We start from the raw sequence: 26695 nt of genomic DNA, 5'->3' as shown, positions 1-26695 counted from the left end.
AGAAAGAGAATGTGAGATGACACCCTTCTGCTTTAACTGCGAGAAACTTACTCTTGCTTGGTGGTAAATTCTGGAAAGGAACAGCCTCAGCATACATAGGCATGACTGCCTCCTCCTTGCAAACTCCTCTGGGAAAAAATATCCACTCAGTGTAATGGGTGAATTTCTGTGACGATTTTTCAGCGTTCACTGTAACTTCAGCAGAAGACCTCCAGAAAACTTATTTGCCACATGTTTCCCACTTCCAGTTCCTTCTTCTGCTTTCAGCCAGTAGTTAACAAAAAGCAATGGCAAAAGTGACACACTATGCCTTGGGATGCGTTTCAACTTTATAAGTGCTACATAAATGTAAGTTATTGTTATTGCAGGAAATAAACGTAAATAGGTGTATGCAGCTGCAAAATTTTGATGTATTGCATCTGTAAAGTGTGTTTAGTGTCAAGGCCAGGCACAGATTTTAGTCGCCTGAAGAAATCCTTTATATGGCCCAAAAGCAGAAGATCTTTTAATGTCCCTACCTTTTCATGTTGCACCATTAAAATCTGAAAGAAAATTACAAGGGATGATAGAATATAAAATTTTGCCACTGTAGCATTCAGGGAAAGATTGAGGAAGCAGTGTAATTATTGTCACAGGACACTGAGCAGTTACTGTAGACACAGCACTCAAAGCACTGAAACTCTGTTCTTCTGTAAAAATAAACCAAAGGTGGAATCTGCAAGCTCATCACGCATTTTATAATTAAGATGTTCTTGGACAGCCTTAAAAGTACATTCTTCATTTAAAACATTTGGTGTAGTTACTCATTAAGAAACTAAACTTTATTAAAAATATATGCTGGGATTTTCCATTGCTCAATAAAATGACTAGAAGAAACATTGCTGGCTGATGACACGCAGATTGAAATTCTGGGTGAATTGGTATTGTTGTCAACCTAAGTGGATGATTTCAGTTATTTGTAAAAATATTTAGTGATTTGGTGGTACAAAGCTTGAGTATTGCTGAAAAAGGGTATTTAATCAAAGATTTTCGTCTTGCACTCATCAGGACAATCACAAGAATACCAATGTCAGGGAAAGCAACAACTTTATACTGTATGAGAAGAGACTGCTGATTGGCTAGCAAGTGGACTCTGATTGGTGGAGGTGTTGCCATGGATAATGCACTAGTTAATGGTGACTGACAGTTAGCTGCCAAGCATTGTTTGAAATTTAAACCAGGCAGCTTGACTCTGATTGGTTAGGGCATTTCCCTGAGGAATGAATCAGCAAATGGCTATCACTTATTTTGTCTGTATCTTGCCTGTTGTGGACAGTGAAAGGGATATGATCTGCTAGTTAAAAGACTGGCAGATTGTATCAAACAGCATATCCCTTCTACTGTTTGCAACTAATGGATCGTGTCAAACAGCATGTCCCTTTTGCTGTTCACAATAGGGCAGGTACAGACCATACCCAACCAGCCCGTGTTTGCGAAACTCAAATCATAGTCTCCAACACTAGATGTGATTCAGCAATTGGACAACATTTGCTAAATAATCCTCAGTGTGCTAAAACTTACACTGACAACCAATTTAAAATTGTCAATCGGTATCACAGTGCAGTGCATTTGTGTGTTCTGGAAACTACTTATATTAACACACAGGGGCCTTTTCTTTACAGACAGAAAGACCATTTACACATGTTGCGCCTGTTTCAGCTAAATAAAATAAGTGATAGCCACTTGCTGAGATTAATTCCTCTGGGCAATGCCTTGACCAATTAGAGTCAAGCTGTCTGGTTTAAGTTTCAAACAATGCTTGGCAGATAACTGTCAGCCACCATTAACTGGTGCATTTTCCGTGGCAACACCTCTACCAATCAGAGTTCACGGGTCAACCAATCAGCACTCTCTTCTCATACAAGTATAAAGCTGTTGCTTTTCCTGACATTGGTGTTCTTGTGATTGTCCTGATGAATGCAAGGCAAAAAGCTTTGACAAAATGTCTTTTATCAGCAGTTTAAATATTTATTACTACTTTGGTATAATTGAATATTTTTACTCTGCATGTTTGTTTTAAATAAAACACTAACCAGATGCAACGCAGGAGTCCTCATGAGATCATGATAATGCAGCTATCTCTTATGATTTGAGATGAGCATTAGGATTACGAAACTTGAACTTTTCCCTGCCTAATTCTGAAAGCTTTTCAAAATAACCATGAATACAGGGAAAGGAGAGCCTTTCAAAATCAATAACAATGTCTCCGAAATATAGGCCATAGATATAGAAATAACCTCCACTGTAAAACTGGGTACCATGCCAGTATTTCCAGCGCCTACCAGTGGCAGAAGGCCACTCACCTGTGGTCTAATTAAGGCCATTAAGTGGCTCCTTCTGCCACCCTGGAATTTTACCCGCAGTGTGGAGAGAGAGAGGGATGGAAGGGAGACCAGCACCAAGTGTCCAGCCCGTAAACTTCAGCTTAGCTTCCCTGTTTTAGTACTCAATGCCTTTATTTCTCTTTGATAGTCCCTCAAAGTGAGAAGGACGCTTGCCATGGAGTGCAGCCCATGGCAAGAGCTTGCGCATGGATTTTTTTAATATGGGGAGGCTATTGGGTTGCAGCTACCACATGGTTATGGCTGACCATGAGACACCCACTCTTACCCCCTGCCAGGGGCGCACTGGAAGGATTTTCAGGTTGATAATCAAACTGTCTGGCCATGTAATGAATGCACCCTCCATGGCCATCAAGTCCTGGAGTAGGACTTAAACCCAAAGTTTCTGGCTCAGAGGTAAGGACACTACCATTGAACCACAAGAGCTATGCATCTATTTATGAAGCTGAAGATCCTAGATGACATTGTGTCTTTGCTGGCTATCCAATTAGCTACATTTCCCTGCTTTTTCCCCATAGCAGCACATATTTCTCTTTTCCAAGTCTGTATGTAATTTCCTTTTGAAAGTTACTACTGAATCTGCCTTCACCACCCTTTCGGGTAGTGTACTTCAGATCATAATAACTCCGCTTAAATAAACTCTCATCATCTCAACCCTGGATTTATTTGCCAATTATCTTAAATCTGTGTACTCTGTTTACTGAATCTCCTGCCAATGGAACTATTTCTCCCTATCTATTCTAACAAAAACCCTTATAATTTTGAACACCTCTATTAAATCTCCCCTTAACCTTCTCTGTTTTAAGGTGAACAATCCCAGGTTCTCTACTCTCTCCATGTAATTGAAGTCCTTCATCTGCAGTGCCATTCTAGTAACTGTTCAGTCTTTTCATGGCCTTCACATCCTTCCTAAAGTGTGGAGCCTAGAATTGGGCACAATTGGGCACTGAGGCCTAAGCAAGGTTTTATAAAGGTTCGCCATAACTTTCTTGTTTTTATACTCTATTAATAAAATCTAGGATCGCATATGATTTTTTAACAGCCTTCTCAAGTTCATCTGTCTTTTCCAAAGACTTATGTAGTTGAACCCCCAGGTCCCTCTGTCCTTCTAAAATTATATCATTTTTTTAATGTTGTCTTTCCTTATTTTTCATTCCAAAATGTGTCATTTGCCATGTGTCTGCCCATTTCACCAGGGTGTAGAACAAAGATAACTCGAGCAGAAGCTCCCTTTAGAATTACAATCTACTTTCTCAGGCTGTAAATCATTCAAACAATTAATTGGTTGAAATATCAATTCCCTCCTTCTCCTCTTTTTAACATTACATGGCTCTTTCAGTTGCAGACAAAGTTGGTACCTGAAACATCATCCTGTCTTGTCTACAATGCAGGCTGATTTTCTATATATTTCCAGCACTTTGCCGTGAGAGATAATAAGAGGGCAGGAGTTGTATAAATGGTATTGACTAGGTGTGAAAGGATTACAGTTTTAACTCCATGATCAAAATAATCACATGTTAATATATTCACGTTAGTGTTAATGATGGAGAAATTCACAATTTGCCCTAGTGTGAAAAGATTCAGCTTTGTTGTGGTTATTAATTACAGATTAGATCTGTCTGGCAAGTGCACTTCACTTTAGAAAAATGTGAGAGATTAAAAGGCCATCAACATTGCCTTGCTGAAAATTTGTATGAAATTGCTTTTCTTTCCTCAATACATTTTACGTGATGTGACTTCAGATTTTCCTCTTAAATTATGTCACTTTTTTGTATAACTTGTTCCATTTGTCATTCCTGCCACCAAGTTAAGCCTGGTTGTAAGTTCTTTTTGTTCTTGAGAGGCAGTTGACAATGGCACGGCAGCATTTAATGTCCACTCTTATTAGCCAAGGGCATTTAAGAGTCTACCTCAGTGCAGCACTGAAATCATATCTCAGCCTGACATATACTGTTCCCCAAAGATGTTAGTAAACTAGTTAGGTTTTTACAAACATCTGGCAACTAAAATGGTGAATTTCTAGTACTAGACCACTAATTACCAATTTGTCGCTTGGTAGTACAGAACTTGAGTATTGCTGAAAAAGAGACATGCTGTCAAAGCTTTTCACTTGCACTCATCAGGATGGACACAAGAATGCCATTTTCAAAGATTACAACAACTTATACTGCATGAGAAAAGAGGAGCTGATTGGTTGGCAAATCAGTTCTGATTGGTCGATTTGTTACCATGGCAAATGCACCAAGGCATGTTTGTTCCCCATGCTTTTGTTTATTCAAAAGAGATGCAATAAACTCAAAACATAATGTCTAACATTAAATGTGATTTTGTGATTGATCAGCACTTGCTGAACAATCCTTGAACAATCCTGAAAGTGCCATGAAGAACACTAACAACCAATTCAAGTTTATCAGTAGGGCTTGCAATGTGGCTCACTTACACTTGCTAAAAGCTACACATATTCATACCAGGTCCTCTACACTAACAAACAATATCCTCTATACTAACAAACAATTAGCCAACATGGTGAAGGGTGTCCTGAGTTTGGAAAAAGATGTCAACCCCACAATCATGTCTGCAGTGATAGGACAGGTGGTGGACTTAAATAAGTGGAGTGACGCGTAAAACGTAAAAGTGTTGGTGCCAGAAATATATTACAGTTTATCGAAAACAGTTCAGTGAGGGGAGGCTGTAAGGAATGCAATTTTGTGGGGACCCCATATGAACAAGTGAACAATGTGAAACAGAATCCTATGGAGCCACCAGATGCATTCATCTGCTTATGTCCCATTTATGAATGGAGACAAAGTGTAGTCCTGGTTAGAAATAAACTTGATGGGGAGCCTCACAGGTATTGGCTGTGAATGTTGAGATCAAAAAGTCTTCCATTCATCATGACCCAGCTCAGTGCCTGGTACAACCCGACTGGGATCAAACTGAGCAGCAAGTGTTAAAGAGAATGACCCTTATATTTGAGGCAGAGTGTTGTTCTGAGGTAAAGAAAGATTCTGGGGGAACAGGAAAGAGAAAAGGGAAATTTTATGAAGTCAAAGGCCACCCCCCTGTGGAAGACTCCCAGGGTAAGCAACGCAAAAAGCAAGGGAAAGACATTTGGCCTCAAGATGGTCATGTGTCTTACAATTGCAAGGGAGTTGGTTGGGGGGCGGGGGGAGGGGGCTACCTCCATCAGTAGCTCCCCTCTAACTGAGGGCACCCCCTTCTTTAAGGTCCAGTGGCCACTGGACCTCTCTCCCCTACAAACCTGCTGGCCTACCTCCCAACAGCCTAATCACCCACTTTCCACTCCCCACAGGCCCTCCCTAGCCTCCTTGCCCTGGGACCCTGAAAATCTACCTTGTCATCCAGTCCCAGTACCGAGGCTCAGGCATCTTCCTGAAATTCCTCTTCTGTTCACTGCAGCTTCTGTCACTGCAGGAACTAAAGAGCTGCCGGCCAATCAGGTTGGCTAGCAGAACTCTAAGGCTTGAGTTCCTGCAGAGTGAGGGGCAGAAGTCCTGCCTGCAGCCACTTAATACTCATTCCAGTGTGAAATGGCTGTGAGGCACTCGGGATCTCCGGGTTTGTGTTCCCCGCAATTCTTCGGATGGCAGGGAGGGGAACCCTGTCATCTGAAATATTCAGGCCAGGATCTCCAGACTGCCCCCGCACTGAGAGTTGTGGATCTTGTGAAAATTTTACCAGGAAACTGCAGCCATGAATGGAAGACAGAGTGCAGTATTATTGCAGGAGGTGATTCGTAAATTAAGACCATTCTCATATGTGTCCAGGGTCCTCACAGATGTAGAAAAGGTGCACTCTGCATGTGAGTTACTTCTCTTAGCAAACTTTTGAGCCATAAAGTATTTCCAGGTGTTCACGTGGGCTCAGGGGCTGATTTTGTTGACCCACCATAGCCCCATTAGACTGCTTGTAGATGGATGGTTAAGGGATGGTACAGTTTCCAGTCAAAGAATCCCTTTGTGGGCTCTTCTCTGGGGATCAATTGAATCAGGGTACAGTGTCTAGAGGAGCCTCAGCTGGCAGTCAAAATGGCCTACGAAGGAATGTCCCATTTAGGGTCAGTTAAGGGAGCCAGGAAAGCAGTTATGGGACTAAAGAGTGGAATTCACCCAAAGGGGATATGTGGATGACTTCAGCTCAGTGGTTAAGGAAGAAAGGTGAATTGGGTGTGGAATTAATGACCCCAAGGCAGGGGTGGAGTTTTCTTTGATATTGCCCCCCAGCTGAACACCCAACAGGGTGAACTGGCAACAGTAGCGTGTGTGGAGAATCATGCCACTGAGTTCCCTACACCTTATACCACAGCTCTGATTCTATGCTTACCTGAAATTTGTGCACTGAATATTTGGCGATTTAGGAGCATAGGGGGTTTAAGTCAGCTCATGGGTGACCCTTGACCACAACACCATTGCTAAACGTAATCCTTGAAGCTACAAAGGAAAAACAGGATCGGTACTATACACATAAAGTAAAGGCCCACTCTATAACAGAGCATTGGTGGAATGGTAACAAGAGGGCAATGAATTAGCCAAATTGGGAGCAGACAAATGCACTCCTTGGGATCCTTTCCACTCAGGATGATGGTGGTGGAGGCTCAGAGAAAGGAACTGACAAGAGAGGAATGTTTTTCAAAGTGAATAAACAGGTAGTGCCAGAAGGATATAGAGAGCAGTTGTGCAATTGGCACATGGAGGCCCAGGAGCTGGACATCTGGGGCCGGTGGAAGTTGGGTGCTGGTCTCACTTGAGAGAGACTGTAATTGACTATTGTGCAAACAGCTTGCTATGTGCTGCTAACAGTCCTGGTCTCCAAGAGCAGAAAGCCCCATTGGTCATACCAGCTGGGTGGAAGGTCCATGACAATATGCCCAAATTGTTTCAATAGACCACTGCCCACTACCTCAGGGGGAACAAATAGTACCTGGTGCTGGTCAATGTCTTCTCTAAGTGGGTAGAGACTTTCCCTTTGAAATCAAACACTGCCTTGGCCACAGCTAAGGTGTTGGTAAAGAAAGTATTCATCAGATGAGGACTGCAGAAGGAAGTGGATCATGACCAGAGAACCCATTTCACCAGACAGGTCATGGAGGCTCGACATTATGAGGAGTAAAAGGAAAGCTGCATATTTCTCATAATGCCCAATCACCTGGGAAGCTGAAGAAGGAACTGAAAGACCAGCCCAAGGACTGGGCGCTCCTGTTGGTCCTGATGAATATCTGGGCTACTCTATGCAAGAGTATGGGCTATTGTCCCCATAAGTTGATTTGTGGTGGAGTTGTGACAGTGATGGAAAGTGGTGGTTATGGATTTGGGATTGGACTATATGATATCTCTCAAAAGGGTGGGAAAAAGGGAAACAATGAGGATAATCCCATTGTCCAGAAAATGGAGGATTGAGAGTGGACACTATGTGGGCCTCTGGTAAAGAGATTAATGACACCACGTGAGCCTATGATCCATGCTTCAATGAGTCATTGTACAAATTGACCATAATAATATTCGAAGGCCACAGATTGTGCATAGAGTGTGGGACAAATGAAGCTCGGTTGCAGAAAAATGAAAGAAACCAAACAGCCCAAAACCATAACACAGCAGGAATAGTTAGCACAACGGGAGAAAATAGACAGGTTCTTGGTCGGAGGAATTTTTGGACTGAGGATCCATGTGTGTGAGACAGTTTTAATGGATAGGTGTAGCGTGACTGTTAGCCCAGTGGACTAAATATCCAACACCCAAACACCCATCCAACAGGGAAATGGGTGCCAAGTCTTAATCTTGTCCCACCTCAGCTAGGGGACCAGTGAACTTGCTTGGTCACTGTCCCCATCTGTATAGTGTTGTATCATGATGTTCATCATGAGACAGTCCCTGTCATATTGAACTTCATCGATTTGGGGCTGCCACAGCTTCGCACAAGGGAAACTCAGTAGCTGATGGAAGTTTTGATGTGGGAAGTTGGATAACTTTTGGGTCTGGAATAGTGACGATTCAGAATCCTCACATTCAGGAAAGGAAGACAAGTCCTGGTGTAAAAGATGTGGGCTGATCAATAACATGGTGACAGTGTTTAATATGGAGGCATCCGTGGTAAATAGCATAGATTTAGCAGCAGTGAATAAGAAACTGGGAAATACTAGGTCACAATTGAAATGGATATTACAGGATACAAACGCTAATCAGAGTCAGGAACTAAGAGGATCAACTTATGACCATACATTTACAAGGTATATACAATTGCAAGACCATGCATCAAAAATTAACCCCCCAATAAGAAAAGACCAGAACACTTCCACCAAGGCAGCACAAAATGACAGGCAGATTCATCCCAGATTTGCACTAAGTGCGGTAGCGGGCAGGTAAAACGACTTTTTATCTGTTGGCTGTGATGGTGAGTTTCAATCCATATCGTCCCAAACTTGCTGCATTACTTATAGATTCCCAGGAAACATGCCGTTTCCATTGCGGGCAGGCTCTCATTTGTCCATCACGCCCTCACCTCGCTGCTTCATCACTACAGGTGCTATATTTAAAGTCCAGCCGTGCACACACATCTCAGTGCTCCCAGCCCACAACTGCTGCAGGGAAGATGTTCATGAAAGGCAAAAAACACTGCAGCGCCCAGGTTTAGTGATGCATCACTGAAACGCCTTTTGGATGCTGTGGAGGCCCGCTGCAATGTCCTCTACCCCCCGCTCTGGCCGCAGGATGGGCAGCAGCATGGCCAATTAGGTTTGGGAGGCGGTGGCAGCTGTGGTCAGTGCCAACACTCTTCAAAAGATGACAGACACCCAATGCCGCAAGAAGATGAATGATCTCCTCCATTCTGCCAGTCTTCTCTTCTCACACTCTCAACTCATACATTCACAAACCCATCACACATCCACAGGGCCCTCACTCACTGCCAGTTCAAAGGACATCAACTTTCGCTCTCTCATGCACATCCTCATTGTCCTCATCCTGTCCATTTGACCACTCAGCACCCACATAGGCCAGGCATACGTCCTGCCTACATTCTCTCAATCTGTATTCATACAGAACAAGCTGGCACACAACAAGAGGAAGAGGTCGCAGACCGGTGGAGGAATGCCTGAAATCAAGGTCCTTACGGACTTTGAAAATAGAGCCATCCAGTTGGCCGGTGACGATCTGGACCAGTCCTGTGCTGATGGTGAGGTCAGCCAAATGAGGGTCCAGCAGTGCAAAACCCATCAGATAACCATGCTGTGAGTGATGTGTCCTGTTTCACAGGCCACTGTCATGCACTAATTATTTCTCCTTGCTTCTGCAGGCACATCTGCCAAAAAGCCGACAGAGTACATGATCCAGGGCCTCCAATCAAGACCCGAAGAAACCTCTAAAGAGGAATCTGAAGGCACCCTGCTTGAAATCCCACCACAGCGCTCACCCACATCCTCCACCAGCGCAGACACACACATCTCAGTGGGACCTAGCTTTAGAATAGCCTCGGGATCGCAATCTAGTGAGCATATCATACTGTCTGATCCACAGCAGGTGGTGGCAGGAACTTCCCCGGTGTTGACACTCAGAGGACTGCTCGAGGCCAGAAAATTGCTGAGTCCAAGTCACATGACGAGCCTTTGGACTTCATTATATCACAGTTGCTGGAGCTGCAAAGGCAAGCTCGGGTACATCAGGAAGGGATGTCCGCTGCACTCTTCAGATTGCAAGGCACAATGGAGGAGTCCTTCAAGCCGAGGTGATAGCGCCGGCTTGTTAATGCACCAAGGTCAACACTGGTAAGGTGGTAGCCGCCATGGAGAACTTAGTCACTCCTGCATTGCTACGCAGGCTCAACTCCAACTCTGATGCCATAATTGACTTCCAACAGTTTGTATGCAAGAGGGTTGCAAGGCAGTGTGATCTCACTCCAGCTATCCCTTCTCCTCAAGGGCCTGGGATCCTTGGTTACCCATAGGGAGGAGGATCAGCAGGTGTCCCCCTGCCAGGGCCATCCAGCAGGTGACCCCGAGAGTGTCCAGCCCATCTGAATCCTCTCTTTCTGTGACCTCAGCAACTCCAGCTCCACAGGCCGAGGAGGGTGCCACTGCCACTCAGCAGGACCCTGAAAGCAGGCTGGGGCCCTCCAAGTCTCAGCCCTCCAGAGGACGCCCAAGGTCATCACAGCCAGGGCATAGCAGTCAGCAGCCTGCCTCCGCCTCTGCCTCTGCTGTGACTGTCTGGGGAACACCAAGAAAATTAAAGTTCAGAAGATGTAGTTGCACAGCCTGGGCATGGGTGTTAAACATACTGTTCACTATTGTCAATAAACTCCCAAGAATGTCTCCCTGCCTATGGCTCCTTATTCCCATGAGCAGTGTTCGTGTCACTCAGATGTGAAACCTTTCTGCACAAGATAAAGGCAGGTGTCAGTCCATCACCAACACTATTTAAGTCATGAGCTACTTACAGGCTAGTCACTGGTTGATTTCTTCTGGCTGTTGCCACAGTCCTACAAGGTTTTGCTTTTTTTACAGTTATTCGAAGTTGCCAAAGTCCACATATTGTGGTGTGGCAGATATTGAAGGACATCTTGGTTCAAAGTTTCTGCATAAATCAGTTGTTCTCAGACATGAAAGCACTAGCAGACACTCCCCTTGGAATATAGCATAACTTGTTAATTGTATATTAATTAGGTGTTTAGTTGTACTCAGGATTTACTTGTGCTTCCATATATAGGGAAATTGGAGTAGTTAAATCCCTTCCACATGTGACACTTAATTGGTAATGGCTACCAAAAAGGAGTATGGGAACAGATTGCACCTATGGTGGTTGGGCTAGGTAGTGTATGTTTGTTGTGTGTGCCCCTTAAATACAAGCTTTTAAATATGTAAAGACAATCCTTCAATTCTATCCTTCACCACCTGGCTGTCTGAAGTGCAACATGACTGGAAGAATGAACTGAGGCCATGCAGAGTAGGACAAGCTGGTGGAAGAAGATGGAGGAGGATGGGTGGAGGAGGAGGAGGGGAGAGGAGGATGGGAGCCAAGTGAGACACGTCTGTGCTTCAGTGAGGATGTCCTCACTGACATCTGCTATCTGCTGCTGCCACAGACGTAATCTTATAACAGGGCATGGACAGCATTGTCAGTGGCTGTCAAAGTGATTATGGTGATGAACACTTGTGTGTTTGATTCTTTTTAGAATGAAGCTGGACATATTTGCAACATCTCACAGTTTGCTGTCCACTGTAGTGAAAGGGAGACCATTGACACTTTGTATTCAAAGAGAGATCATGACATTTCACTCTCCTTGCCAGAGGTAATAGACAGAATGAGTATAGGCTTCACAGTCATAGAGTCATAGAGTTACACAGCACAGAAACAGGCCCTTTGGTCCATCGTGTCCATGTTGGCCATCAAACACCTATCTACTCTAATCCCATTTTTCAGCATTTGGCCCATAGCACTGTATGCTATGGCATTTCAAGTGCTTATCTAAATACTTCTTAAATGTTGTGAGGGTTCCTGCCTCTACCACCTCCTCAGGCAGTGTGTTCCAGATTCCAACTGCCCTCTGGGTGATTTTTTTTTTCCTTAAAGCCTCTCCAAACCTCCTGCCCCTTACCTTAAATCTATGCCTCCTGGTTACTGATACCTCCACTAAGGGAACCATTTCTTCCTATCTACTCTATCTATACCACTCATAATTTTGTATATATCTACCAGGTCCCCCCTCAGTCTTCTCTGCTCTAAGGAAAAGAACCATAGCCTATCCAGGCACTATTCATAGTTGAAATGCTCCAGCCCAGGCAACAACCTGGTGAATCCTCCCTGCATCCTCTCCAGTGCAATCACATCCTTCCTATAGTGTGATGACCAGAACTGCATACCGTACTCCAGCTGTGGCCTAATGAGTGTTTTATACAACTTCAACATAACCTCCCTGCTCTTATGTCCTATGCCTCGACTAATAAAGCCAAATATCCCATATGCCTTCTTAACCACCTTATCTACCTGTGCTGCTGCCTTCAGGGATCTATGGATATGTACACCAAGGTCCCTCTGATCCTCTGTACTTCCTAGGGTCCTACTATTCATTACGTATTCCCTTGCTGTGTTAGTCCTCCCAAAATGCATCACCTCACACTTCTCAGGATTAAATTCTAGCTGCCCATTTTATCAGCCAATCCAAATCGTTCTGTAATCTAAGGCTTTCCTCCTCACTATTTATGACAGACTAATTTTCGTGTCATCTGCGAACTTACTGATCATACCTCCTATATTCACGACTAAATCATTAATGTACACTACAAACAGCAAGGGTCCCAGAACCGATGCCTACGGTACACCACTCGGCACAGGTTTCCAATTGCAAAAACAACCTTCGACCATCACCCTCTGCCTCCTGCTACTTAGCCAATTTTGGATTCAATTTGCCAAATTTCCCTGGATCCCATGGGCTCTTACCTTCTTGATCATTCTCCCCTGCGGGACTTTGTCAAAAGCCTTACTGAAGTACATGTGGACTACATCAACTGCATTAACCTCACCTACACAAATAGTCACCTCCTTGAAAAATTCAATCAAATTTGTTAGGCATGATCTCCCCCTGACAAAGCCATGCTGACTATCCCTGATTTAATCCCTGCATCTCCAAGTAAAGATTAATCCTGTCCCTTAGAATTTTTTCCAATAGTTTCCCAACCACTGATGTTAGACCCACTGGTCTGTAATTACCTGGTTTATCCCTACTACCCTTCTTGAATAATGGTACAACATTTGCTGTCCTCCAGTTCTCTGGCACCTCTCCTGTGGCCAGAGAGGATTTGAAAATTAGTGTCAGAGCCCCTGCAATCTCCTGCCTTGCCTCACGTAACAGCCTGGGATACATCTCATCTAGACCTGAGGATTTAACCACTTTTAAGCCCGCTAAGACGCTAATACCTCTTCCCTTTCAATGCTAATTTGTTCAAGGATATCACAGTGCCCCCTCTCTGATTTCTACACCGATATTGTCCTTCCCCAAAGTGAACACAGATAAAAAGTAACCATTCAAAGCCCCACCTGCGTCCTCCAGCTCTCCGCACAGATTGCCACTTTGGTCCCTAATGGGCCCTACTCTTTCCCTGGTTACCCTTTTGCCCTTAATATATTTATAAAATGCCTTGGGATCTTCCTTTATCTTGCCCGCCAGTGTTTTTTCATGTCCCCTCTTCGCTATCCTAATTACTTTTTTAAGTACCCCGCCCCACAAACTTTCTATACTTCTCTAGGGCTTCTCCTGTTTTCAGCCCTCTGTATCTGCCATAAGCCTCTTTTTTTGCCTCACCCAATCCTCTATATCCCTTGACATCCATGGTACCCTGGAATTGTTGGTCCTACCCTTCAGCTTTATGGGAACATGTTGGGCCTGAACTCCCACTATTTCCGTTTTGAATGACTCCCACTGGTCTGATGTAGATTTTCTTACAAGTAGCTGCTCCCTGTCCACATTGGCCAGATCCTGTCTTATCAAATTGAAATCAGCCTTCCCCCAATTCAGGACCTTTATTTCGAGTCCATCTTTGTCCTTTTCCAAAACTACTTAAATCTTACAGAGTTATGGTCACTATCCCCTAAATGCTCCCCCACTGACACTTCTACCACTTGCCCGGCTTCATTCCCTAAAACTAGGTCCAGTACCACCCCGTCTCTTGTAGGACTTTCTACGTGCTGGCTCAAAAAGCTCTCCTGGATGCACTTTAAGAATACCATCCCCTCTAAGCCTTTCACACTAAGACTATCCCAGTTAATATTGGGGAAGTTGAAATCCCCTAATAATATTACATTATTATTTTTACACCTCTCTGAAATTTGCCTACATATCTGCTCCTCTATCTCCCCTTGACTGTTTGGAGGCCGACAATACACTCCCGGCAAAGTGATTGCCCCTTTTTTCTTTTTAAGTTCTACCCATATGGCCTCATTTGAGGAACCTTCTAAGATACCATCCCTCCTTACTGCAGTAATTGACTCCTTTATCAAAAGTGTAATGCCACTTCCTCTGTTACACCTCCCCCTGTCATGCCTGAAGATTTTGTACCCTGGAATATTGAGCTGCTATTCCTGCCCTTCCCTCAACCATGTTTCTGTGATAGCAACAATATCATATTCCCATGTGTTAATCAACGCCTTCAATCGATCTGCCTTACTTGTAAGACTCCTTGTGTTAAAATAGATGCTATCCAGCCTTGCATTATTCACTTGTGCCTTAACAGATCTATATTTGCTCTGCCTTCCAGACTGACTTAGTTTCCCTTCTGTATTTGGCTGTGCATCACCCCTACTGTCTCTTCACTCTGTATCCCATCCCCCTGACAAATTAGTTTAAACCCCTCCCAACAGTACTAGCAAACCTCTCCACAAGGATATTTGTCCCGCTCCGGTTCAGGTGCAACACGTCCGACTTGTACAGGCCCCACATTCGCCAGAAACAGACCCAGTGATCCAGGAAACTAAAGCCCTCCTTCCTGCACCACCTTTTCAGCCACACATTCATCCTTTCTATCCTCATATTCACTAGCACATGGCACAAGGAAAAATCCAGAGATTACAACCTTTGATGTCCTGCTTTTCAATCTGCTACCTAGCTCCCTAAATTCTTGTTGCAGGACCTCGTCCCTCTTTCTACCTATGTTTTGGGTACCAATGTGAACCACGACCCCTGACTGTTCGGCCTCCCCCTTCAGAATACCCTGCAGCCATTCTGTGACATCCTTGATCCTGGCACCAGGGAGCCAACACCCCATCCTGGAGTCTCATCCATGGCCACAGAAGCGCCTGTCTGACCCCCTTACTATTGAGTTTCCACCACTTTTGCACCTGCACTCTTACTCCTCTCCCCTTGTGCAGCTGTGCCACCCAGAGGGCCACGAACTTTACTCTGGCTGCACTCTCCAGATGAACCTTCACCTTCCTCATTTTCCAACACAGAAAAATGATTCTTGAGTGAGATGCACTCTGGGGCTTTCCTGACTTCCTGCCTGCTTCCCTCCTTCTGACTGGTGGTCACCTATTCCCTCTCTGACTGCAATTCCTTAAGCTGCGGAGTGACCACATCTAAAAACGTGCTATCCATGTAACCCTCAGCCTCGTGAATGCACTGCTGTGTCTCCAGCCGACGCTCAAGCTCCAAAACCCGTTGCTCAAGCTGGTCAAGCCGGGGGCACTTCCTGTACATGTGGTCATCCAGACAGCAAGGAGTGTCTAATAATTCCCACATGCTGCAGGCTGTACAACACATGGGACTGAGCTCCCTTGCCACACATTTTGTTGTTTTTAAATAAAAGACTATTGCCTTAGATTTAAGCCAAGTAGAAAACTATTTAGTTTTTCTTAAAAAAAAAACAAATACTGAGACTCTTACCTTCTGTAATGTCACTTCAAAGTGGAAAAAAACAACTTACCTGCTACCTACCAATCAGCTCTCTCCCTTGGAGTCCTGACATCATTCCTTTCCAATTCGAGCGCTGCTGAGTGACAGCAATCTGGGCAGGCAATAGCATGGCTGCTGGGGGACTGGCTGTTTTTCTGTGAGTCGACAATGGGTTCATGGTTCATAGAGCCATTGCCACTCCCCCAGGGCAACACCTCAGCAAACATAGTCATGTGTTGGAGGACAGATTGCTAGACTGTTGAGAAAGCCCCTTTGCAATCTGTAATCCACTGCCATAATGGCAGCCAGCCAACCTTTATAATGACAACACCAATATTCAGACTCTGAGTGGCTGCTGCTTGTGTTGTCATGGAAGCCATGTCATTGGCCATCAAACACTGCGTCTTGGTTGGGTCAACAAAAGTGGGAATGGAATTGGCCACCATTCCCAAACAGGAAAGGTTGGGCTCCAAGCTCTGCATAAAGCTTTGTGCCGACATGGTGCTGGACACCTCCATGCTCCTGAACACTGACTGCAGGCTTTCTGGCAGGCTTTCCAATGCACCCAAAGCATTTGTTGTGCATATTCTTTGCTGTGCATATTCTTCAGCCTTGTGTTTGGGTCTTTTGGTCCCATCAGATACAAAACATCTCTCCTACTTTCTACTTCCTCCACAGACTTCAGCATGCAGCAATCATTCAAATGTGCAGGAAGCATGTTGGCATGCTTCCTTGTATTACCAGCTCATGCGTAATAATCTGAATGCCTGTTTTTCCCATTTAGCGCTCAAAGAATGGTTTGGTGGGGCAAAGTTAGGAAATAGGGCACAAATTATGGTAGGATTCAGGAGTGGCTGCTAGGATGGCTGAAAATAGCTTGTCCTTTTGTGCCTTGAGTGAAGTGTCAGGGAAGACTGACGAGAGGCAGAGTTCGAGTGGCAGAGTTGACAACACAGTAAGGCACAACAGCACAGAGGGAAACACAAACATAGTTTGAAAGAACCAGCAAGGAAGTAAGAGCAGGTTACAACAGCTTTTTTTGAAAGAGCTATTGTGGAAGAAATAAGAACGGAGCTTGGCTGGCTGACAGAGTATAAATGGGAGTAAAGAGGTGGAGAAAAAAGGAATGGAATTAATGTTTAATATTAAATTAGCACTGTAAAACTAACTTACTAATCTGGGAAACAAGAAAAAATAATTTCATAAGGTAAAATAATGGGGAACATGTGCCACATCCCAACACTGGTGGAAGGACTCAGTGGCAGGCAGTATAGCATTACCTATTAAAATACCAGATAGTCATTACTGACAAGTACCAAATAATCCACAAGCCTGTTTGAATTGTGACCACAAGACACACACACACACACACACACACATTTTTTAAGAAACCCATCTGTTGCAGTATATAGAAGTATACAAAACTGAAAGGAAACCATCAATATTCTAATGTGCAGGGAAACATCCCTTGCAACAGAAAATATCTTCCAGTTGACTTTAGGACAGTCAAATGAAGTATTAAAAAAGAGTCTGTCTAATCTTGAGTTGATTTAAGAGGGTGTATGACCACAGCAATTGCAACTTGTTACCTTAAAGGGATGGACTAAGGTTCACACAACTGCATAACAACATATTTTGTACTACATAATGCTAATTGCTTTATAAAACAGTATATTTTCAGATCTATTATAGGTAGTACCACAGGAAATCTGTTGGAATATTATTACAGATTGAATTGAATTGTGAGTATTCAGTTCCCCACCTTTTTCTTCATTTTCACATTTTTAAATATGGCGTGAACTCTCCATGTTTTTGCAAACATGGCTCCGAATGCTGTGGTGTAGCCGACTGTAAGAATCCAGGTTCTAACCTGAATGACAAGAAAAAGATAAATGAGGATAAAGAATAAATAATATCCTTTAACTGCCCCTCAAAACAGCTAATGTTCGTGATTATAGAACATAATTTGCTCTTAATTGAAGTATTTCACTCAATTAAAAAATATACAATCAGAAAATCTATTATAACTTTCACCCAAAATTAATTAATTCGTTTTGCATGCTACTCACCAAACTTTACACAGGAATCAAGAGTGATGCAACTTTATCTTTTAAGTACATTGTTATTTTGCCTTCCACTTGTCCTTTAATGTGAATTAAGAAATATGGGTTTGTCCTAATGATTCATCTTTATAATTAGTCTGTTAGAAATTCTTAACAAATAGTATCATTTATGAGACAGGTTAAAGACAATGACCTGAAATTACAGCATGGGATATAATCATGTAAAAGTGCAAGCTCCAATATGTTAGCAGAGATATTAACCTGATAAGAATAAACAATTAAATGCCTTCACTGTCATTGAGGAGATCAATGTTTGCATTCTAGTATCTCATAACGTAAGCTCAGAAACATTATCTTCTCATTATGTTTTCTTTAAAAACAAAGTATTCATCATATTTGTGAGAATTGTTTCGTGAGCCCTGTGGAATAAGGTAAATTTTCTATTATGGTCTTGGCATACTCCTTTGATACGACACAACTGCTTGAACTAAATGTAATTCTCGGATATTGTTTTACAGCATTGAAGTCAATTTTCAAAAAAGCATATCAGAATGAGCGGAAAATCAAAATAAATAAATAAATAAATTGGACCCCAAAATGAGACGGATATTCTGGAAAGGGCTATTTAACATAAAAATGCTTATTTCCATCAGGTGAATCTTGTGAATAGCCTGCACAAAAAAATAAGCATCATTGAGAAGTTCTTTACAAAAAGCGGCCCTGTCATGGAGCACTGGCAGAAATTGTACAGTAAGAAAAAAGATGCCATTGAATAAAAGAATATTTCAGAAATGTGAAGCACTCTTTCAAGTGAAGAATCTATCCCTGTTATGTCTCCATAGTTCTGTGGGTAAATGCATTGCATGATGCGGTACTGAGTCACACAGACCAGGAAAATCTAATTCTTGATCTGCTCTGGGTTAGCTGATTTCAGCTGGAGCAGTGGTGGGGACATCATAATTATCTGCATTGCCCCTGCACAAAATAATGGTGCCAAATTCAGACAGGTTTCCAAAATTCTAATTACTGTCAAGTAATATTTACAGGGAGGGATTTGTGTACATTTATATGTTTGTTAAGAACAGAAATGGGCTCAACTAAGATGGCTCCCATACTATAAATACCAGAGCCTAGGCTCACACATGAAGAAGAATAGTTAACTGGGAGAGGAGGCTGAAGACTAGTGCTGCCTCTGGAACCAAAGCCTAACATGGACCACTGTCATCCAGAGGAGAGTCAAAGCGGAAAGAATGGGAGTGAAGATTGGCTCAATAAACATGAAATGAGAACATAAATAGGGCATTTCAATCTTCAGATTTTTAAATATCCACTTGTCAAAGCAAACAATGAATATATGCTTGTAATATATGCTTTTCAGATGACATTGAATACTAAAGGCTTGTGCTCCAGAATGAACCGTGCCCTTGGCCAAGCTGTTTCAGTAGATACAGCACTGGCACCTACCCAATAACGTGGAAAATTGTCTAGGTATGTCCTGTCCACATAAAGCCAATCCGGCCAATTACCGCTTCATCAGTCACCCCTCGATCATCAGCAAAGTGATGGAAGGCATTGCTATCAAGTGGCACCTACACAGCAATAATCTACTCACTGATCTCATTTTGGATTCCGCCAAGGCTACTCAGTTCCTGACCTCATTAGAGCCTTGGCCCAAACATGGGCAAAAGAATTCAAGAGGGCAGTGAGAGTGACTGCCCTTGGCATCATGACAGCATTTGACTGAGTGTGGCATCAAGGAATCCTGGCAAGTTTAAAGTCATTGGGAATCAATGGGAAAATTCTGCATTGATTGGAGCCATACCTGGCACATAGGAAGATGGTTGTGATTGTTAGAAGCCAATTATCTCAGTCCTAGGACATTGCCGCAGGAGTTCCTCAGAGTAATGTACTAGGCCCAACCATCTTCTTACCACACAAGTGCCAGACAATGACCATTTCCAACAAGAGAGAGTCTAACCATCTTTCCTTGACAGTCAATGGCATTACCATCACTGAATCCCCCACTATCAACATCCTGGGACTTAGCATTGACCAGAACCTGAACTGGAGCAGCCATATAAATACCATGGCTACAAGAGCAGGTCAGAGATTCATAGTGGGAGACACAAAAAAAAATCCCAAGAATAGTAGAAAATCAAGAGGCAAAAGGGAGGGAGGAACTTAAAACAACCACAATCACTAGAGAAGAAGAAATGGGAATACTAATGAAACTTAAGGCTGACAAGGCCCCCGGACCTAATGGCCTGCATTCTAGGGTCTTAAAATAAGTGACCGCATGGATCGAGGACTGGCTAACTGACAGGAAACAAAGAATCGGGATAAATAAGTCATTTTTAGGAATGCAAACTGTACCTAGTGGAATGCCACAGGGATCAGTGTTGGGCCTCAACTAATTCTTTCTCCTCCTTTTTATTTCTCTGTATGAAGGCAGGTCTGATCCACAGAGCTGCAATCTTCACCATGGGTAGGGCAAGGAGGCAAGTCCTGAATCCGCCCCAACTGGAAAGGGGATGGAACCCCCTGCCATTGGCACCAATCTGATCCACACCAACTATCCAACTGACTGATTTCCTGAGTTTCTGTGGCGATGCGCACTTTTACATGTACATTGTACTCCGGAATGATGAATAATGATGATAGAGACTCCAATTTTCTTTCCATCACATGACTGACCAGGAAATCTCTCCTGCTCTTACTGCCTGCCATTGGTATGTGTTGGAAGAATTTGAAGATTGATACTCAACTCGTTTGGCCACATTATGAACACACTTTCCTTGGGCATGAAGTCCTGGAGTGGGACTTAAACCGAGAGCTTCTGGCTCAGAGGCAGGGATGCTACTTATCGCATCACAAGACCTCCCCTCCTCAACAATTTATGATATATATATGAATGACTTGGATGAAGGGACCGAGTGTATTGTAGAAAATAGACACAAAGTGTCTGCAAGAGATATAGGGCAGAATTTTACCACAGTGGGATGTTACGTTCCTGCCGAAGTCAATGAGGTTTAGAAGGTCTTACTGCATTTTACGGCCCCGTCCCCACCGAATTGGGGCAGTAAAATTCTGCCCATAGGTAGATTCAGTGAGTTGTCAAAAAAGTTGGCAGATGGAACATAATGCAGGAAAATGTGAGGTTGCCCACATTGCTAGGAAGAACAGAAAAGCAGAATATAATTTAAATGGGGAGAGACTGTAGAAGTGGTACAGAGGGACCTGAGTATCCTTGTAAATGAATTACAAAAAGTCAGCATGCAGATACTGAAAGAAACTAGGAAGGCAAACAAAATGTTGGCCTTTATTGCAAGGAGGATGGAATATAAACGAGAAAAGTCTTGCCATCATTATACAGGTCATTGGCAAAAACACACCTAGAATACCGTGTGCAGTTTTGGTCACTTACTTAACGTAGATATACTTGCATTTGAAGCAGCTCAGGGAAGGTTCACTAGGCTGATCTCTGTGAGAAGGGGTTTGTTTTATGAGGACAGGTTGAGCAGGTTGGGCCTGTACTCAGTGGAGTTTAGAAGAATGAGAGATGATCTTTCTGGAACATTTACAATTCTGAGGGAGCTTGACAGGATAGATGCTGAGAGGGTATTTCTTCTTGTGGGGGAATCTAGAATGATGTGGCTCCGTTTCAAATAAACAATCTCCTTTTAAGGTGAGGAGGAATTTCTTCTCTCAGAGGGCTGTTAAGTGTTTGGAACTCTCTTCCCCAGAGAGGAGTGGAGGCTGGGTCATTGAGTTAGATAGGTTTTTAATTGACAAGGGAGTCAAGGGTTATGGGGAGGCAGGCAGGATAAAGGACTTAAAGCCACAATCAGATAATGGCAGAGCAGGCTTGAGGGTCTGCATAGCCTACTCCAGCTCCTATTTCTTATGGATAGATTAAGGAACCCTTAGGAGGAAGTGATCATAATATGATAGAATTTACCCTGCAATTTGAGAGGAAAAAGCTGGAATCAGATGTAATGGTATTATAGTTGAATAAAGGCAACTACAGAGGCATGAGGGAGGAGCTGGCCAGAATTGACTGGGAGATGAGCCCAGCAGGAAAGACAGTGGAACAGCAATGGCAGGAGTTTCTGGGAGTAATTTGGGAGTCACAGCAAAAATTCATCCCTAGGAAGAAGAAGCATACTAAAGGGAGGACAAGGCAACCATGGCTGACAAGGGAAGTCAGGGACAGCAAAAAAGCTAAAGAGAAAGCATACAATGCGGCGAAGAGCAGTGGGAATCCAGGGGATTGGGAAGCCTACAAAAACCAACAGAGGATAACTAAAAAAGAGATAAGGAGGGAGAAGATTAAATATGAGGGTAAACTAGCCAGTAATATAAAAGAAGATTGCAAGAGGTTTTTAGATATATAAAGGGTAAGAGAGAGGAAAAAGTGGACATTGGGCCACTGGAAAATTACGCTGGAGAAGTAGTAGTGGGAAACAAAGAAATCGCGGAGGAACTTTGCGTCAGTCTTCACAGTGGAAGACACGAGTAACATCCCCAAAGTTCAAGAGAATCGGGGGGGTAGAGGTGAGTATGGTGGCCATTACCAAGGAGAAGGTGCTAGGAAAACTGAAAGGTCTGAAGGTGGATAAATCACCTGGACCAGATGGATTACACCCCAGGGTTCTGAAGGAGATAGCTGAAGAGATAGTGGAGGCGTTAGTGGTGATCTTTCAGGAATCACTGGAGTCAGGGAGGGTCCCAGAGGACTGGAAAGTTGCTAATGTAAGTCCCCTGTTTAAGAAGTGAGTGAGGCAAAAGACAGGAAATTACAGGCCAATTAGCCTGACCTCCGTCGTTGGTAAGATTTTAGAGTCCATTATTAAGGATGAGATTTCAGAATACTTGGAAGTGCATGATAAAATAGGGCAAAGTCAGCATGGTTTCATCAATGGGAGGTCACGTCTGACAAATCTGTTAGAATTCTTTGAGGAGGTAATGAGTAGGTTAGACAAAGGAGAGCCAATGGATGTTATCTACTTGGACTTCCAGAAGGCCTTTGATAAGGTGTCGCACAGGAGGCTGCTCAGTAAGATAAGAGCCCATGGTGTTAGAGGCATGTTACTAGCATGGATAGAAGATTGGCTATCTGGCAGGAGGCAGAGAGTGGGGATAAAGGGGTCCTTCTCAGGATGGCGGCTGATGACTAGTGGAGTTCCGCAGGGGTCAGTGTTGGGACCACAACTTTTCACTTTATATATTAATGATCTAGGTGAAGGAACTGAGGGCATTCTAGCTAAGTTTGCAGATGATACAAAGATAGGTGGAGGGACAGGTGGTATTGAGGAGGCGGGGAGGCTGCGTAAGGATTTGGACAGGTTAGGAGAATGGGCAAAGAAGTGGCAGATGGAATACAACGTGGGCAAGTGTGAGGTCGTGCACTTTGGTAGGAAGAATAGAGGCATAGACTATTTTCTAAATGGGGACAGAATTTAGAAATCTGGAGTGCAAAGGGACTTGGCAGTCCTAGTCCAGGATTCTCTTAAGGTTAACTTGCAGGTTGAGTCGGTAGTTAGGAAGGCAAATGCAATGTTGGCATTTATTTCAAGAGGACTAGAATATAAAAGCAGGGATGTGCTGCTGAGGCTTTATAAGGCTCTGGTCAGACCACATTTAGAATATTGTGAGCAATTTTGGGCCCCGTGTCTCAGGAAAGATGTGCTGGCCCTGGAGAGGGTCCAGAGGAGGTTCACGAGAATGATCCCAGGAATGAATGGCTTAACATATGAGGAACCTTTGAGGACTCTGGGTCTATACTCGATGGAGTTTAGAAGGATGAAGGGGAATCTGATTGAAACTTACAGAATACTGAAAGGACTGGATAGAGTGGATATGGGGAAGATGTTTCCATTAGTAGGAGAGACTAGGACCTGAAGGCACAGCCTCAGAGTAAAGGGAAGACCTTTTAGAACAGAGATGAGGAGAAACTTCTTTAGCCAGAGGGTGGTGAATCTATGGAATTCATTGTCACAGAAGGCTGTGGAAGCCAGGTCATTGAGTGTATTTAAGACCGAGATAGGTAGGTTCTTGATTGGTAAGGGGATCAAAGGTTACGGGGAGAAGGAGGGAGAATGGGGTTGAGAAACTTATCAGCCATGATTGAATGGCGGAGCAGATTCGGTGGGCCAAATGGCCTAATTTCTGCTCCTATGTCTTATGGTCTTAAGTTCTTATTTCTTTCTTGAACAAAGTGGTGTTGTTTGTTCCATTTTCATTTCTGGTAGCATTTTTTTACATCATTTTTTAAGTCACAAGATTGTTTGAATTTCTTGGGACAGGGGGTAGTAATATTCTCTTGTTGGCAGATTTAGGGTTAGTCTGTCAATTAGTGAGCACCTTTGAGAACTGAACTTAAATCACTAGCTGCACCAAATTCAAACAGGTCAGCAGGGCAGCATGGAGAACACAAAGAAATGGAAAGCACTAATTGCATACAGTTAGTTTGCAACTTAACTAAAATTAGTCAAAACTAAAAACAGCTAACACGTGGAAAATCTAACTTTTGCAACTGTATACAGCCTTTACAGATTTGGTAGACTACTATTATGACACTAGGCTTGTAATTGAGTTGAGGTCCCATGATGGAAATGCTTTTAATTACATTGCATTCATTTTTAATTTAAGTCTGTAACTTCTCTTGGGGGAATACTTTTATGTGCATTTCACAAAATAAATTTTAAATTTAAGTCTGTAACTTAGCTTTGGAGAGCTCTTTTATGTGTAATTAATTACACAAAATTGTTTTTAATTAGCAAATGTGATTGTTTGATACAGCCAAAAGTCTACAAAATGAATAGTTACGTTTTCAACAAGGTCAGTAAGGTTATGGTGTGAAAACAAGTTTCCCACAGAGATGTAAGGTTTTGTCTCTCCTGTATAGGGAATACTATAACCAAAAAACTTTGATCTTTTACACTGGTAGCTTTAGTGTAAGTAGGGGAAGCAGGTGTTATCTAACGTTAAATGAAATTCAGTAGATTGTTCTGTGTTTTGAAATTTCATAATTATTCTGCCTCTCAACTAACTTCGTAGCTTTTTCACTCGTTCCATTTTTTTTGATACTGAGGAGGTACTTTATTTTTTGCATAAAGACAGTTATTTTGTCAATGTTAAGATCACACCTCATACCCTTGTATCCAAAATACATTTTATAATAGATCTTATTAACCATGTAACCACTGGCACAGACACGATGGGCTGAATGGCCTCTTTCTGCGTCGTAACCTTTCTATGGTTCTATCTGTGAAAAAAGCAGCAATGATAAACTAGGATGATGGATAAATGGGTTATTATTAATTTGAATGTTATTATGAATACTAAGCTGTCAACACTGTTAAGCTCTGTGACTCATGTTAATAGAGTGCTGTGTTAATAAATTGTTCTCAAGTTTAAATCTGGCCAAGTCCAACAGGGTTTGGTACAAATTGAGCATATGTAGTTTCTACCATATTATAAAAAAGGCCACTAACCTTCAAAATCAAGATAAAATCTACATGAAAAATAAGTATCTCATTTCATGTTGAAACACAAAGTATATCATATAGATTGATCGGCCAAAAACAAATCCATTTAATTTAGTTGCTGATAAATGGTGGCAAACCTCTTTCTTTTCCAACTGTCGTTCATCCACAATTAATGCAGTTTATTTTTTTCTCTATTTTTGGTTTACCCCGTTAAAAACTTAACAACGTCAAAAAATGTTTCCTTGGTTATGAAACAATTCCAAGAGGGCCTGCAAAATAAAGGCTATTTCATCCTATGTCTACAATAATTTTTGATCCTCCTGCTTTGTACCATAAAACCAAACTTAATTAGTTAATTCTAAAGGTGAAATATTAAAAGGTTTTCTCAAGAACTTAAGGAACTGAAGGTGTCAGACAAACTCTGTTATACTCAAAATTTTCAGCAGACTTCACTTTTTTCTCCCCTTTGCCTTGATCTCTCATTACTGCAATTACAATCCTGTGACTTCACTAATCCTATTCTGATAGCACCCCCCTTTCTGGGAGGGTTGTAAATTGTAGCGTTACATAAAAAAAATTATAGCACAATAACACACTTTGGTACTATTGCCAGTTATAACAATACTTCTACATTCAATAGTTAACTCAACTAGCTATTATCCACACAAAATATTATGACAGGGTCACAAACATTGTTGTTTCACCAGGACTGTCATGTTTGAAATTGGGATCTCTTGCACCGCCAGCCCAGGATTGTTATTTTCCTTTGTTTCTCCCACCGGAAAGTACCAGAAGGCAGGCAAACCTATTAAAATGGCTATCTGATCAACCTTAGGACAAGTGAAAGGGCTCTAGTTAAATGTTTTACAGTTCATCATTCTTGGTTCAATGTCAGTAAAGGTATTAAAATATCGGCTAAACACATAATGGAAATTTGATCTCAGGTACTTACTGTTCTGACAGGAGTCACGATTAACTGTAAATATGATGCTTAAAAGCGATCTTTCAGAGCAAATGTGGGATAAAACAACTTTGCACTTGTTTTTATTATTAAAGTTGCTGCAAGTTCACTAAAAATTCAAACAAGTGCTAAATTGAGTCTGTGCTGACAGCCAGACATTAAAACAGGCCTGTATTTACATCTTAAGAGTTTGGTAAATCTTTCGCAATTTAGAAATTTGTGAAAATAAGTGATGGCACTTGAACATGATTTAATTACGATGAATCCGAGATTTGGCTTTTCTTTTCCTCAAAAAAAATAGTAGCCGTGCACTTTATCAGGAAGACAGTAACCTCTAAATTCCATGCTGCTGGGATAGACTAAAATCACATATCAGTGGCTCAGTATGTAGAACATTTCATTGTA

The 26695-nt window shown here is 42.6% G+C and overlaps 1 protein-coding gene across 1 annotated transcript in view; it reads right to left on the bottom strand.

Annotated features, from left to right (window-relative positions):
• gabbr2 (gamma-aminobutyric acid (GABA) B receptor, 2) overlaps positions 1 to 26695 on the bottom strand; it is a 969806-nt gene that overhangs the window by 169813 nt on the left and 773298 nt on the right. Inside the window, exon 12 of the mRNA XM_041183971.1 lies at positions 17539 to 17646. Within this exon, the coding sequence (XP_041039905.1) occupies positions 17539 to 17646 (108 nt within the window). The remainder of the gene's footprint in view (positions 1 to 17538; positions 17647 to 26695) is intronic.

This window comes from Carcharodon carcharias, chromosome 3 (genome assembly GCF_017639515.1).
Source record: "Carcharodon carcharias isolate sCarCar2 chromosome 3, sCarCar2.pri, whole genome shotgun sequence".
NCBI lineage: Eukaryota > Metazoa > Chordata > Chondrichthyes > Lamniformes > Lamnidae > Carcharodon > Carcharodon carcharias.
This window is presented reverse-complemented; position numbering and strand designations above follow the sequence as displayed.